Below are 16,526 nucleotides of genomic sequence, written 5' to 3' on the forward strand. Positions count from 1 at the left end.
CACGAATTCCCTGAGTTTTCCCTGAGTTTTCCCTGAGTTTTCCCTGAGTTTTTCCAGACTATTCAAATTCCCCGAGAATTCCCGGTTTTCCCAGTTGGTAGACACCCTGCATACAACTCCATAACTCAGCAATGAAAAACGATATCCCAATTCTGTGAATTGCATCTTATAGTACATCTAAAGCAGACAAAATTGATATGTTACACATGAATTTAAAAAAAATTGAATAATATGGAAATACAGCTTTTGCAGAACTCTTGTACACAACGTAAGAAATTCACGTGATATAAATTGACACATCGAATTTGTCCGCTTTGAATGATCTAATCTATGCCGTTTACAGAACCGCAATATCGATTGTTTATGCAGAGTTATTAATTTATAAATTCGTGTATCTATTTTTTTCAAATATTCAAATTTAAAAAAAATTTTTTCATAATATTTAGGCCCCAAACTGAAATTCCGCGTCCACCAGTCACTAGAATTTGACTTTCTCTCTCAAATACAGCAAATTTTATTAAAATCGGTCCAGGGGTTATGTCAGACAAGCATTTTTTGTGTTTTACATATGTTTGAATAGGCCACGTCGAAGCTGGGCCCAAGCTAAAGCTTCCTCTTAACCTACAGTTGTAAGCTCTACAAACAGTTTTTGCATGTTACAAAGTACAACATACAAAGTGCTATCACAGTGTAGCAGCACTGTGATAGAGGGTTACACAAAAGCAAAATTGAAAATGAAATCTTGCAATGATGCAATGCATGCTTACCTTTTGGCAAAAACTATGCTAAGGTCATCCAAAACGCCATTTAGTGACTGCTGAAGCTCCTTGAGTATGTTACTAGCATCAGCTTCGAGCTGAAAAAACATAAAGAAAGCATTTTTTGTAAAAACTGAAAACATATTATAGTTTACAGTAAAACAAGACTAAAGCATACAACCATTTAATTCCAGATCTAACGTTTATGGAGTGCAGAAGAAACAATGAAGATTTCCAGGATACCTTGTGATAGTTCTATCATGTTAACCTAAAGGAATATGAAAATTCAAATGTATGCCAGGGGTGAATTTGGTTCCATGACAGATCTTGACAGAAAGTTGTTGCGAGACAGAGGTATAAAATGCTTCTACATTAATAGACCCTTACCAACTACTTTATAGTGTCATTTACAGGGAACACTTTTGTAAACACACACACATTTGAAAGCCACAAGAATTCTTGCAACAAACAATGTTGCTGCCAAGCTCAGCATCTTGAGACTGGGTACAGCAGCACGTTTGTAATGGTGAAACGGCCATTTGATCTTTTGGTGCAGGACTAAGTGCAAGCAAGAATCTGATTTGGCACAGCGACAAGCACTTTCGGCGTAGTGCCCAACATCTATATACCTGATACTGTCTATATTTTAACTGAAGTAGTCAATAAATATAGTGGATCAGGCTTCATGCACATCAATGAGGCATACGGGCTAAAAGTTACTACTAAACTAGTTTCATCATCTTTATAGAATGGCTTTCCCTCTGCATAAATCATGGTATAAAGTTGCTTCTAATGTTTAGACTTACAACTGTCACTGCACGTTCAGTGCGTTTCATGCAAACAACCAAAAACATTTAATAACTTTAACATATGCCAAAGACAGTGAAAGCGAAAGCTTGCACTCTCAAGAGACATTCATTAAATTACTTGACATTCTTATTCGAATGCGTTGTTGCTTATTGTTTTCTCTCATCAAAGGTCATGGGTTTGAGCGCCTTAATTGATGCTACCATAATTAACTTTGCCTTAATTAACACGACACATAGTGGGTTCGAGTGCCCTAATTAACTCTACATTATTTAGTGTGCCTTAATTAACTTTTTCTTTTGGCATGATGAGCAGCATCGGAGCCAGCTGTGGAAGAAGACGACGGCAAACACGTGAGCAGTGGCACGAGCGCATGCCTGTACTAGGCGAACTCACATGATTTTCTGTACCACACGCTGCATTTTCCAGACAATTGGGAGGGTATGAGCCACTTAAGGCTTTTGCCTTAAAGGCTGAGGAACTAGGGCATGTAAACAAGACCCTGCCTTGGGACTTGGGCTGCTAGACCAAATTGAGTGAAGACATCCACAGGTTTCTTCTAGTGCACAATATCTCTGCTGCATAACTGTGCCACGAAGCCTATGAAAGCTGATTAAATTGCAACCACAAAATCTGCTCTTCTGATCATGCAGGGTCACGCGGAAGGTTCCTACTAATAATCAAACTATATGCCAGTGTTATTTTTGTCATTAAATTATGCCAGTGGTGTCAAGATATCTTTAAAGTGGCACTGCCAATAACTATGCTAAACAATGTGTGGCCAGAAATTATCGTAAGCTTGTTTTTATGCAACATTTTTCTTGAGCAAGCTCTATGCCACATTTGTTTGAAGAATACTGAACAGCAGCACCAATGGTACAAAAAATAGATTACATAGTGGCAGTACATTGGGACATCTGCTGGAGAGAAATGCAACAACAGCGCAAGAACGTGCGGCAAACCGATGGCATTGGCTATATACCTTTTCGTCTAGCGAGGAGGAAAGGGCACATGGCAAGCCTTTCCTCCTTTCAGGCTTGTGTGAGCCAGTGCAGCGCTGCTTGAATTTGTTGCTTTTCGGGGCTACAGAATGATTTGGAGATGTTTCAACTCGTTCTCTGTGAAATTTATGTGATGTCAATTCATACACGGTCATCCGGGAACCACTGTGTAACACCTTTCAGTGTAGCAGTAACTACAATAGGAGGAAATTTTCTGTTGAGTGTGCAAAGAAGTGATGTACATCATCAGCTGAAGTGTGTACACATGTTGTGAACTATTCTGGCCATATCGGTTTTCAATTGACAAAGAGACTGGCATCTGCACATTGCCAGCGTGAAGTGGAAAATCATCTCACTATCTGATCACTTGGTGTGAGAACTAAAACATAAAAGTGCATGCTTGTGTATGGTCAACCTATTGCAATGCCGAAACATCTCAGCACCAATTGTTATAAAATATTTGTGTCAGCCACTCGCATTATTCTCAAGCATTTCAAGTTTAGCAGAGTTGGAATGACTAGCCTCCTTCCTGTATGAGACCAATGGCATTACTCAACACAGTGATCACTGTGGTTGGTAAACCAGCATGGTACATATAAGCTTCGTGCTTCAGCATTGCCTTTTTGCCCTGTAAAACAGTCATATTATTCCAAGGGGATCACATAAAAAGAATCCGGTGGCTGTTCGTGAGGACACAAATAGTAAGTAGTAATAGTAATAGTAATAAATAATAGTAGTAGTAATAAATAGTAACAGTAAATCTCCGTAAGACGAGTGAATGTGTTGTAGAGGATGGAACGAACAAGACCGAAAAAAAAAAAAAAAAAAACCCACAATGGTCCTCATCCTTTTCTCTCGCAAAAAAAAAAAAGTGCTCAGCTGTTATAAGACTTGGCATGGTCATGTTGCATGCTTGGACTATGCACCATATAGAACAAACAGACCTATAAGCCAGCATCTAACACTGCTTTGGACATTCGTGCAGTTCGAAGTTCACTCGACCACTTAACAATGTCATTCACACTGTAAAGTTTGCTGTTATTACAAACCAAAACTATTTTATTCGTAGGTGGAAACTTTCTCCAACAAATAACGTAGTCACGCAATGTATCTACAGTTAACAATTTGAATGGCTGCCAAATTAAACAGCACAACTTATTTCATAGCAGAACAGTAGCCGTGCTGTTGGGATTGTCATATGTTTTGAAACTACTCATTGCTGTTAAACCACAGCTTAGAAATACAATGAGAATGCTGTAGTAAGGTCACATTATTTAAAATGAATTTTCAGGAATACAAAACTAATCTCAGAGGCTGATTGTAGGCTCAAACATATGCACACACATCGCGCTGGGTGCTCCGTCCACCTCAACACCGCAAAAACTCTGGCCATGCTCAATTAGATCGCTTCAGTACGTCTCACAGAACTGTTTTCCACATAGACGACACCATGTCATACTAAATAGACAGCGTGAGGTGAGAACAACCCCCAGAAACTGCCGCCAAGCATTTACATGGCATACAACATGGAGCACTCACTCAAGCCAGCATGCGGACTGCCTATAGATGGCTCCACTGTGTGCGCAATATGGTGGTGCCCATGAAAAAAACGGTCTATATCCGTGGATATGGCTGCTCTATTGTCTTCTGGAATGATGGTGGTGGTGGTGGTGGTGGTGGTGGTGTGCTTTATGTTTTGTTTTTAGTACCAAGGCAGCACTAATGGAAGGAGGCGTTCATTCTTATGCTTCATTTGGCACAGGCTCAGTGCAATTTTCTGTTAAAATGCCGTTATGGAGCTGGATGGTTCTAAGATGCACTCTTGGAGCCATTTGGTAGTATTGGCGCCGCTGTTCCACCATTAAAGTTTGTTGTTGTATTCTCTCTGCAGCATTCCCTTGTCCAATGCAGTTGCCAATAAAGGCAATATGATAGATGTAAGCATATATGAACACGTCTGCCAGCACATGATGTCCTTTTTTTATCACATGCCACAGCTCTCTCTGCTTCCAACTGTGTCAAGTTTCCCCAATCGATCTCGTATGTCCTTGCTTCCCACAAACACTTCTCAAGCTAGATGCATGCTGCCTTAAAGGAATCTAAAAACATAAGCTAATTACAAAGACATAACTTTCTGATCAAAGGTGAAAGTAGCCACACTAAATGTCAGCTAGTTGGACTGCTTCCTTCACAAAGAAAGCAGATTGCATTAGCGTCTGCAAGTTACAGACAGCAGAACTTGCACCAGCCCTGCAGAACTTTACAACTGTTTATTTGTCATGTTTATTTATTTATTGTTTCATACAAGAAGCAAACCACTATAGAAGTTAGGACTTCACACTTAGATTTATTCAGTCCCTGTGATGCAGTGGTTGAATATTCTGTGCAAGGAGTCTCAAGTGGTGAAGTGGAATGTTCCTGATTGCAGAGAAAGAGCAGACTCTCATTCTTTGTGGGTAACCCGCAATGCATAGCATCACAATATGCATCATTATTAATGTGTGCTATTCACACTGCACTTGTTCAACTCAATGTAATGAAACCTGTCTTGGTGCTTTCAATAAAACAAAAGATCAGAGAGCAGAACACACTTCCCAGGGATGAAATAAAAAAGCTTTATAAGTGTCATAAGACACAGTCTAAACTGGCTTATGTCAAATAGTAAACAGTCCCAGAAAAAAAAAAAAAAAAGAAGGGTGTTGCTTTAACACTCAAATGTGGTAGTATGCACCATGGTCTATACAACCGGCAGTTTTTTATTCCTGGAATAGACGATATAACCCCAAAAATGCCAGAAAGCATTTTTGTGGTTATCTATCTTTTATCTATCTTCTTTGGTCAGTGACTGCTCATTAAATGAAGAACAATAATCACAGAAAGGTATAATGGCAGCACTTACTTTTTCTCCTCCCATGGATTCGAAAAGCTTTTCAAGTTGTACCCTCAGCTGCTGAATATTGTTCATCAAAATGCAAGCCTGAAATTCAATGACAGAGCATATGTAAGTATGGGTACAAAATAAATCAGGTTTTCTATATGTTGCATGGTTACTCCCGAATTGAACAAACATGTATGGTGTCAGATTTTTAAATGCAAGGCAATTACAAATAAGAGAGGAAGTGTCACACTGCTGCAAACGATACTGGCATAGCAGTTTGAAAAGGTAGCACTAGTGAGTCCTTTGGCAAGAAAATACAATCAAATTGGCTGAACCGGATTTTCTTTCATGTTACAATGCAATTTATTTGACTTTTAGTGCCTGACTACTATTTACCAATTACAATCAAGACACAAAGCGTCAGCAAAAGGTAGTTATATTTACAGTGCTGGCACCAATTCTGTCATATGTTTGTAATCTTCTCACTTGCACAAGCTATGTTCTCGGCGAAAGTGAGTCTTCGCGCATTCTGAGACATTAGCGTACCCCTTTAGCTTGACTTATTATTTGCTTTTGCTTTTATGTCCCTTTATGTATTCTAATGGAGTGGGTAGTGGGGCTGCATTGTGCACTAGATGTACAAATTTACGCTTAAGGTTAAAGCTTCACACTAAATCATTATTATGATAATGACTAGAAAAAGAAAGCAGACCACATAGCAGGAGAAAAAGAAAGATACCATGAAGAAAGGTTGAACTAAGCCTAGAATACAACACATGTTAATGAGAGTGGACACACAGCCCAGCAAAGATGAAAACCAACAAAAACTACCAAAAAGGAAAGAAAGCAAACGGAGAGCCTACACACTTCACAGTAAGATGTAACTACATTTGATGGTGACTGATAAGGCTTAATATAGCACAAATTAAGACACCTAAGGCCATAAGAACACTCAGACATTTAGAGTGCTTTGATTGCATTCTGCTAAGTCAATGCAATTACTTTGCTCAACATTAGCACAACAACAATGATGGCAATTAAAGGTCTGAGTAATGTGCCTCCAGGGCCCAATTAAAGCCTATTTTAGACAACTAGATTCTAGTTTGCATGTAACAGTCACAGGGAGCTGTAGAACAATGCCTTAAACTGCACTGCACACTGCTTGCTCACAAACATTTTGAAAATTTCATGCAGTGTAAAAAAATATATATAAATGGTATGAGATATTTGTTGAATAGAAAACTGTAATAAATGCACATGTATTAGAAATAGTATCTGTATTTGCTATTCCTGGTTAAGAGTACCAGCAGAACTCGATTGATTCAGAACCATATACTTTGTTTTAATATGTCAAGTCACAATTAATACTGTTTGTTATGTGTTTATTTCTGTGAGGAAGAGCATGACGCGAATAAAAATATGGAAAATGTGCAAGATAACCCTTCTTAGCGAACTTGTGTAGTTTACTCATGCTACATGAGACGAAGCTTAAAAAAATTGTAGTTATACTTATTGCACATAACATGGGTATATGCTATCGTCCATCATGGCACCAAACAATAAGTCTCTAAGACTTTGTTCAACATTCAGATGTGAAGAAATTCAAAATGTTGCTCTTTCTTTTTTTGTGCTTCAATACAAGAATTATATACTTGAAAAAAAAAGAAAGAAAAATAGGAAGAGGATCACCGGAGTGCTTTTAACAGGATGCACGGTGAAGCAAAGAAACTTACAGTTTTCTCTTGCAGGACATAGTTTGGAAATTCCTTCTTCACGATGTCTGCATACGCTGTCAGGACTTTCACAATTGTCTGTGCAGAGAAAAACAACACAAGAAAAAAAGTGACTCACCAGTGCTGCCCTGCGAAAGTGGATGTCCAGCGAAACTGTTGAAAACCACCCCTACAACTGCTGAGGTGGGTATGCAATGCTTAATAGCATTAGAGTAATGGTAGTAATGGTAATTTTGACAGCATGCCACCGGCCACAGTGGTGCCACAACAATGTTGAAATCAGTTGCTAGGCTGGTTCTTTTATACACAAAAGGCTAGGGACGTCACTCCCCATGCTGCAAACTGCCATCAGTGCGGCAGCTTGTGCAACAGGAACCTTTACTGCGAAACGTATGCGGGGAGCACTATGTGCTTTGCATTATTATCAGGAGTGCCATATCATCAATTATGTGGTTCGAATGATTGTCTTGTGCTTGTTCTTTATTGAAACGTAAGTTATTCTGTATGCATGATTCCAAAAGATGCATGCACTGTCGCTTCACTTTGCTGACTGTTTGAAGACTGTGCATTACAGGGGTATGAGCCACTGTTCCTGGCCCTGTCGCCGGGATCGACCCATATTTTTGCGAACGGATGCGGACACAAAAAATGCAGACCAACTAGAGGTTAACAGCTTCGCTGTAAAAAAAGCAAGACATCGATGACACAACCAACCAAACAGTACACTGCAGTACTAATTGTTCTTTTCAGCCTACCTTGGCAAAACGCTTCATGTAGCGCTTCACAAGCTCAGGGTCTGGGCATTCTAGCTTGCTAATGACGTCAAAGCACTGCGTGAGTTGTGTAAAAACGTCCACCACGGAATTGGAAAAAAGGGCATGCTCCGAACTCTGCAGGAACTGCAAAAGACGAAAGGTTGAAATGTTTGTTAGCATATAGTTTTGCACATTGTGAGCCAATTGATAAGACTCCAGGGAAAACAAGGGGAAGTCGGGAGATGGAAATTCAAGACGATGAGCAAAACGAGAACAGGGTGAAAGCAGGAGCCAATGTTTCAACAAGTGGACTTGTCTTCTTCAAGGCGACAAGTCAATGAAGAAGTTGAATAGAAAACTGCAATAACTGCACATGTATTAGAAATAGTATCTGTATTTGCTATTCCTGGTTAAGAGTACCAGCAGAACTCGATTGATTGAGAACCATCTGCTTTGTTTTAATATGTCAATTCACAATTAATACTGTTATGTGTTTATTTCTGTGTGGAAGAGCATGACGACAATAAAAATATGTACCTATCACTCTTTGATAAGCAAATTCTCTAATTAACTGGACAGTGAGTCTAAAAACCTAACTGCTTATAAAGGTTGTGCATATGAAAGTATGAAAGAGAGGAGTAAGGCAGCATATATGCTATAGTTTATCTGCAGTGCCATGAATGCACGGTGAATACGTCACCACTTGCTTATCAGTGCCCACATAATTACATTTCTTCCCTTTGTCATCAGTTTCAGATTAGTTTCAGTTTATTACGTTTTACCAATGAATGGCTAAGAGACAATATACAGACGAGGGTCCCAAAGTCACAGACTGCAATGGAACTCTCGGTTAATATTAACAATGGAGAGATGTATTAAAGATGAGCAAGCTAAGTAATAGAAATAAACACAATTGCGAAAAATACAACATAGAAAAATTAAATAAATGAAAACAAGTTGTCTGTATACAAGCCTATAGTGCATAAAAAAAAAACTGCCATTACATACAAATGGCAAATGTAGTGTAATGAATGATGCAAACTACTAGTTATACTTATTCTGCTAAGTCAATGCAATTACTTTGCTCAACATTAGCACAACAACAATGATGGCAATTAAAGGTCTGAGTAATGTGCCTCCAGGTGCCAATTAAAGCCTATTTTAGTCAACTAGATTCTAGTTTGCATGTAACAGCCACAAAATTTGATAGTGAAAGAAGATTTGATAGTGTTGGCTAAACCATTCCACAGTTTTATAGCAGTGAATGATGATGTCATTTTTCCATAGATAAAACGAACCATAGGCTGTAGAAAATTGGAGTTACGTGCAAACCTGGTATTATTAGTATTGATGAGGTACCTCAAATCAATGAATCGGTATGGAAGCTGTTTGGTAAGTAATTTATAATACATTTATTAGATGATAGTTGAACAAGTTGGTTACAACAAGGATGTTATTTTCACGAAGTAATAGAGAAGCACTTGTGAAAAACCCGCTGTTAGTGATAATGCGTATTGCTTGGTTTTGTAAGGGCTGAATAGATGAGATATGACAGTTCTATGTGTTTCCCCAAGAAACAATGCCGTAATGAATGTGACTGTGAATGAAAGCAAAGTATAATACTAATAATGCGTCTTTTGAGAAATATGCTCTTGATTTGATTAATACTCTAATACCGAAGGTACAATTTTGCTTAATGAAGGCAATGTGTTGAGAAAACTTTAGGTTAGAATCTAATTTGATGCCCAAAAATGATACACAGTCGGAGACATGAACGTGATGACCATTTAGAGCTATCTTAGGCAAGCCAGGTAGTATTCTTTGGCTAGATCAGAAAATTATGAATTGAGTTTTGGAAGGATTGATAACTAAATGATTGGAAGAACACCATGCAACAATATGGTCAAGCTCATTGTTTAGTTTAGGGATTAAAGTTGTTAAAAAATTGTCACGCAATGAAGTAGTAATATCGTCTGCGTATGGCACACAAGGTGCCGATTTAAGACACGTGGGTAAATCATTATTATAAATGGAGAATAGTAGGGGACCTAGTATGGAGCCTTGCGGTACACCTGGGTAATAACTTTAGTATCGGAATAAGCACCTCCAAAAAAAGAAAACTGTTTGTTCTCTATCATGCAGGTAACTTTTTAGGAGTTTTAGTACTGGACCGGTAATTCCCAGGGCTTCTAGTTTAGTAAAAAATATGTTACGATTAATCGTTTAGTGAAGTCCAAAAATACCAAACCAACGATGTCACCCGTATAAATCGAGTGACGAATGTAGTTGATTAGGGATATTAAAGCTAAGTTAGTCAAACTGCCAGCACGAAAATTAAATTGAGAAGATTGCAACAAATTTAATTTTTTAAGTAAATATTTAGACGCTTACAAAATAACTTCTCAACAACTTTACAAATCAACGAAACAATAGAAATAGGACGATAGTTAAGCACCACCAGTGGCACTGTTTCAAGACATTAATTTCTAACCAATCAGCACATGCTGCAGTTGTGCTAATGAGGCAATGCAAACATGTTTTCTTTTTTAGTTGTGCAGCAACAAACTTCTAAGCATCTCTAAAGACCATTTGCCGAATCTGCTGCCACAGTGCACATGCTGACAGTGTATAGCCTAGCCTTACACATAAATCAGTCAAGAGGTGTCTACATGTATATGGTTGGCCTGACATAATATTGCATGTGCACCCGGTGTCATAGAAAATGTGGTTATTAATGTAGCAGGCAAAGAAATACTAATAGCATATTCACAATTTTTTGAAGGAACAATCATAACATTAATAGAGCTGACAAAAAAGTGTCAATTCTGCCACTCTTCTTGTTTTTCGTGTGTTAACACTGTAAGGACTGGCTCGTCCAAGAACAAGTTCTGCTAGGCCATATTGCACTTATTACACATTGTTTATTATGTTACTATGTGACTTACATTTTGACTCCAAGCACTGCTCTTCATAATTAGCCAAGTAAAACAACATAGTAAGAAATAATGTACCCCTGTGAGAAACATGATAGGTAGCAGCCAAATTCCCATTCAAGCGGTCATATCGGCTCGGTATCTATGCTTAACAAAAGTGTCTTACAACTGGGAAGCTACTAGATACATGTTCACATGGAAGACTCAAATCCACATTTCATGAGTAGTAACTGTTCCTTGAAAATAAATTTGTGTTGCCTCTCACATTGATCATAGGTGTATGAATATAAGAAGCCAGAAAGTAATAGAAGATTTCAGTTCGTACAGAAGTGCAAACATTTGTGAGCCCACTACCATTTTTGTATAGAGCAGAAGAAATCATTTCACAATGATTTGTTCTTAAGTTAAATTACCATAAGAAACTGCTTGGACCCACAGATACACACATGGGCAAAACAAGGACATACTTGTTGGACACAAGCGTCAGGTGCTAGGGAACAAAGTAATGACAGCCAGTGTTCATCTTTCATGAACCAAACAGCACAATGTAGGTAAGCACCAAACAGTATAATTGCCATCACTGTACTTTTTTCTGTGAACAGCGATAACGGAAATAAATTTGTGCTGTGTTATAACTAAACCACAATGGGTGCTGCTACTGTTGCAAGCTTTAACTAACGAAGCAATAACTGGCGCAGACAACAATGGCAAAGAGGGCAGCAGCTTTAGCATTACCGATATAAAACACACATAAACATGGGTTTAACTCGGTACAATGTCTTAGGTGCTATGATCTGTTTACTGTATAACTACACAAGCTATATATACAGAACATAGCCAGTAAATGGCCATGAAAATTAGATGACATCGCCGTTTAAGCAGCATGTCTTCATGCAATTCTATACTTTTACGCCCGTGGTAATGAAACTGCTGCATGGTAAAAAAGAAAAATGTTTCAAGTGTTTCCAAGACAATCTTACATTGCAATGCCATCATAGCCAAATTTGTGGCTATGCAAAAAATTTGTTTCCTATCAGAAGAAATACTGCCGTAGTGCTACGTGCAGGAATAAGAATGCTACAGCAGATGCTAACACTTGGCTCAGAATGTTATCACGATGGTATTTGCTGAATACCTTTTCAAAGCATAGGTCACTGTTATACAAAGCAGCTAGCAAACAATGACATAACTTTCTTTCATCTGAGTAAAGAAACTAAAGCATTCAAGTAGCAAGCATTATCTGTTAATCAAATTCATGGCAAATAAAGTCGTCAGACCATTTTAATAGGTTCACCATGCTAGGACACAGAATGCTCATAAAATATTTAGGGAATGTGATGGTGTTAAGGATCTCCTTATATTAGAATGACGATTTGGGCAAGTTAGTCCAAGTTCATGGTGCGATTTGCAGTACAAGATACTAAAGTTAGGAGAGACAAATGCGAGGTTAGTGGAGTGTGTTTGTTTGTTTTTTCCCACTAACCTTGTGTTTGTCTTTCCACACTTTGGGGCTTTGCACTGCTATCACACCATGAAGCATTTGTTTAGATGCCTGTAGGTATAGCTTTATTCCATACACACACAATACTTGCCATATTAAAAGGGCCCTGAAACACTTCTATAACTGATGATAGAATGGCTTCACTATTAAAGGACATCATCTCAGGAATTCCATGCTGACAAAATGTTCTTCTTCCTTCAACTATAGATGGAGTTATCGTGCCAATACCAGGCTTTTTTTTCTCTTTTCGTCTCTGCTAGCACACTGAAAGCTACACAGCGGAGAAGTAGGGAAGTATCACCGAAAATTTTACTGTAGTGGTGGTGAAAGGGCTCATCGCAGCAACCTGTGGCGGCTGTGGCAGACTATGCTACACAGCATGCCACTGCAATCTTGGAGGCCACGCGCAGCAAATTTTCGTGTAGACTGGCAGTGCAAACATGAAATTATTTTTCTGTCTTCTTGAGATCACAAATCTTTCATTTAACTCAAGAACGGCAATTATGTATTACTGAGAATGCTCTCATGATCCCAAAATCAGTGCTGGTGGGTTGAGCTGCTTGCAATGATGCTGCATGATGACATTGCAAAAGAGAGAGCAACAATATTTCACTGTTTTTGGCCAGGATTGCGAATTCGCTGTTGCATGCAGTGCTGTACTATTTGGCTCGCATGTTCACAGCAGCCTCTAGGACATATTAGGAACATTTTCTTACCATGTTCAAAAAGTGTTTCGTGGTCTCTTGAAATAATGATTACGTGTCAGAATCACTTAATGAGGTTCAAGCTTCTTGACAATACTACTTTGTTCCTTAAAAGACTAATATAAACCAATGTGCAATGTTTTATTCCCGGTATAAAACAACCTTTTTGGAGGTAGACGTCACACAACTACCATGATATTGCAACATAATTTATGTGAGAACTACTGGGTTTGACCGTAAAGTAATGAAACTGGGTCTGGTAAAAAGAATTTATTGATCCGATCGGTACATATTATTAGACTTATTCAATATAGTCCCCTTGGGTATCGATACACTGCTGTCAATGTGATTCCCATGCTGCAAAGGCTCCCTGGAATTCAGCTGCCGTAACCTCTTTCAGAGAATCTGTGACAGCCCGTTGGATGGTGGGAACATCGTCAAAAGGGTGATATATCAGACTTCTCTTGAGCTTTGGGAGCCGGAAAAAGTCTGCCACGCTCACATCGGGGCTGTACAGTGGCTGCAGCAAGGTTGGAACCGCTATCCGGGTCAGGTAGGTGGCCACAACAAAAGCCGTGTGGGCTGGTGCGTTGGCATGGTGAAGCTTCCAGAAATTGGCAATCTCCGCTCGTTTCCATTTGACGCCCTTGTGAAGGCGCTCAAGGGCTTCTTTGTAGAACACAGTGTTGACGGTTCATCCCAGAGGTACAAATTCTTTGTGGGTCACCCCACGCTTGTGAAAAAAAGACTATGAATATTGTCTTTACCTTGGACTTCGACATTCTCACTTTCTCGAAGTGCGGGAAGTTCGCCGTGTGCCACTCCGAACTTTGTGACTTGCTTTTGGGGTTTTACTGGAAGACCCATGATTCATCGCCAGTAATTACACCGTCTAAAAAGTCCCGTTCACTTTATAACGGCCGCAACATCTTAAGGGAAACGTCAACACTTCGTTGCTTTTGTTCATCACTCAACACTTTGGGCACCAATTTCAATCAAACCTTCCGCATGTTCAAATTTTCAGAAATAATTTTGTGAGCCATCTTTTGCACATGTTAAGGTCTTCAGCGATTAATCTTATACTCAAACGACAATCAGAGTTTAGGAGATTTCTTACTTTGGCCACATTTTTGTTCAAATCACTCGTTGAAGGACACCCACATCGCTCCATGCCTTCAACGGTCTCCCATCTGTTCTTGAAATCACTGAACACCGGAAAACCTGGGCCTTTGATAGAGCGTTGTGTTTGTAAGCCATCTTGACCAAAGTAAGCATCTCAGAAGTGGTTTCGCCCAGGTGAAAGCAATATTTAATCATGTACCGCTTCTCCAGCGAACGCTCCATTTTTTATGTTCTCTGCTGTGACAAAAACTCGAAAACAGCTTTTGCACCACTTCAGATCTTCACTGTGTCAGAGATTGGACACAACTTTTGGCCAGTATGTTACTTAGCTTAGAACCCCCACCACAAATCCCGCCTCTGGGGAGCATGCTACTGGCAACTGCAGCATATTGTGGCAGGCAGTCTCATTACTTTACGGGCAAACCTTGTACATGCACACTAGTTATTTGGTGCACCCTAGTAAAACTTGCGAACTTCTTCTCGCAATACAACCTATAACAGCTTCTAAATCTAATAATAAATACATCATAATTATGAACTACAGTTTCTAGTTTCAGAGATGCAGTTAAACCTCTATATAATGAAGTTGGTAAAATCAGTAATTTGCATCATTATGTCGAAATTTCGTTGCATTGAAATTCAACCTTTTATGCAAATAAGTACAGTAGCCGATCTATTTTACTTACACGAAAAGGGGCTGCAGAATTTTTCGAATTATTGGACAATTAGAAAAAGCAAATTTGAAAGAGAGAAAAAATTTGTTTTCATAAATTTGTGAGTCGGCGAGAAATGATACGGTTTCATATACCACATATGTCGGTGATATCTTGACATCGGAGGTATGAATTAAGCAAAGCCAGCCACGCTTTCATGTGCACTGCGCCCCCTGCGGCTGATAGTGTCACTCGCACGGGGACGACGCCATCAGGAAAAGTGCCGGCAGTGGGGAGCGAATGCTTCGTCTGCCTCTTGCTCCGATGGGTCACCAAAACTCAGCCACGCGCAGCCACAGCCTACGCCCGCCGACTTATCCCCCGCCCTGCAACCTCGTGCACGCTTTATCGCGTTACTGCGAGCTCGCTCCCCTCCCTGTCTTTTCCTATGCCCGCGTGGGAAGGCATCACTCATGAAGCCACCATCTTTGTTGTCTCACCCTCGCACACTTTCAATTGCACCTAACGCACATAGTGAGCGGGGCGCGATAGGATCTTATTGCACTTGGACTTTATACGGAACATGATGCGCCTCCACTTCAGCGATCACTCTTGAGAGGTGCATCTGCAAGAAGCCGCTTGTAATTCTATCATTTAACCATCTGTCTGTGGAAGTTTCCATTTATTGTCTCGACATTCCTTTGCAGTGGCAGTGAAATTTCGTTATACTGAAATTGAAAACAAACACACTTCTTTTTACTGAGGTTCTAAATACATGGTGTTCTATGCACAAGAGGTTATGAAAAGTTAAATACCTCATTATATCAGGAATATCATTATATTGAAGTTCGTTACAATAAGTTTTAATGCATATTAAGAAGATGTAGAAGGAGTGGGTAACACAGTGTTTACTTACGCCATCTTTTTTGTCACGTAGGAAGGCACTGTGGAGGTATTCTAGAGAAACATCATCATTCTCATTGAGCCATTGCATCACAAAAGGTTCAAACAACCTGAAAAGGCAAGGAAGTCAGGTGTAAACATAATTCTAGGATGAAATGTGCAGCAATAACATGAATCAATACAACAACAATCAATGTCTAGATAATCAAATGGCTACATATACAGTGCATTTAGTTTATTGAAAGAAATCATCATGGTTTCAGGCGAATTTGTTACATTTCAGTGAAAAACATGAGTTTTATATATATCACCTAAAAATTAGGAGCTGTGCATTATTCTGAAACTAGAAGAAAGCATAAAATTGAAAGAATATTCCCACTATTATCAAAGGGCATTAGATTTCTTGTGCACACACAAAGTTATAATGATAGTTTCATTTCTTTCACTAACGATAGTATTAGTTACCTAAATTAAAGGAGCATAATTGTAATTATTGTATACAGTGCAGGTCCACATATATTTACATTCATGAAACATAAAAACCTAATAATTTTAAGTGATTATTGTTATATCTTAATCAATCTTGATACTGTGTTCCTGGAATACCTGTACACTTATACAAAGGCAGCTTCAAAAGGTGCAGCTTTTAAAAAAGGCATCACACCTACAAGGTGCAGCTTTCAAAACTGCTGAGGTCTATTTCTGATGCGAAAGCATCAAATGGCCCATTGAGTAAAAAAGACGGCGCCTGTTATCTGTGAGAACAAAATGCCACCTA

General features: G+C 39.1%; 1 protein-coding gene across 5 annotated transcripts in view; it reads right to left on the reverse strand.

Annotated features, from left to right (window-relative positions):
• Positions 1–16,526, reverse strand: part of unc-13 — a 415,821-nt gene that overhangs the window by 32,228 nt on the left and 367,067 nt on the right. For all 5 annotated transcript variants that reach the window (XM_075679885.1, XM_075679887.1, XM_075679886.1 and 2 more), the window contains exons 29-33: positions 15,762–15,858; positions 7,933–8,076; positions 7,178–7,255; positions 5,466–5,543; positions 768–856 (exon numbers count right to left, since the gene is read on the reverse strand). In XM_075679885.1, coding sequence (XP_075536000.1) covers positions 768–856; positions 5,466–5,543; positions 7,178–7,255; positions 7,933–8,076; positions 15,762–15,858 — 486 coding nt within the window. The remainder of the gene's footprint in view (positions 1–767; positions 857–5,465; positions 5,544–7,177; positions 7,256–7,932; positions 8,077–15,761; positions 15,859–16,526) is intronic.

Source organism: Dermacentor variabilis, chromosome 2 (assembly GCF_050947875.1).
Source record: "Dermacentor variabilis isolate Ectoservices chromosome 2, ASM5094787v1, whole genome shotgun sequence".
NCBI classification, from domain to species: Eukaryota; Metazoa; Arthropoda; class Arachnida; order Ixodida; family Ixodidae; genus Dermacentor; species Dermacentor variabilis.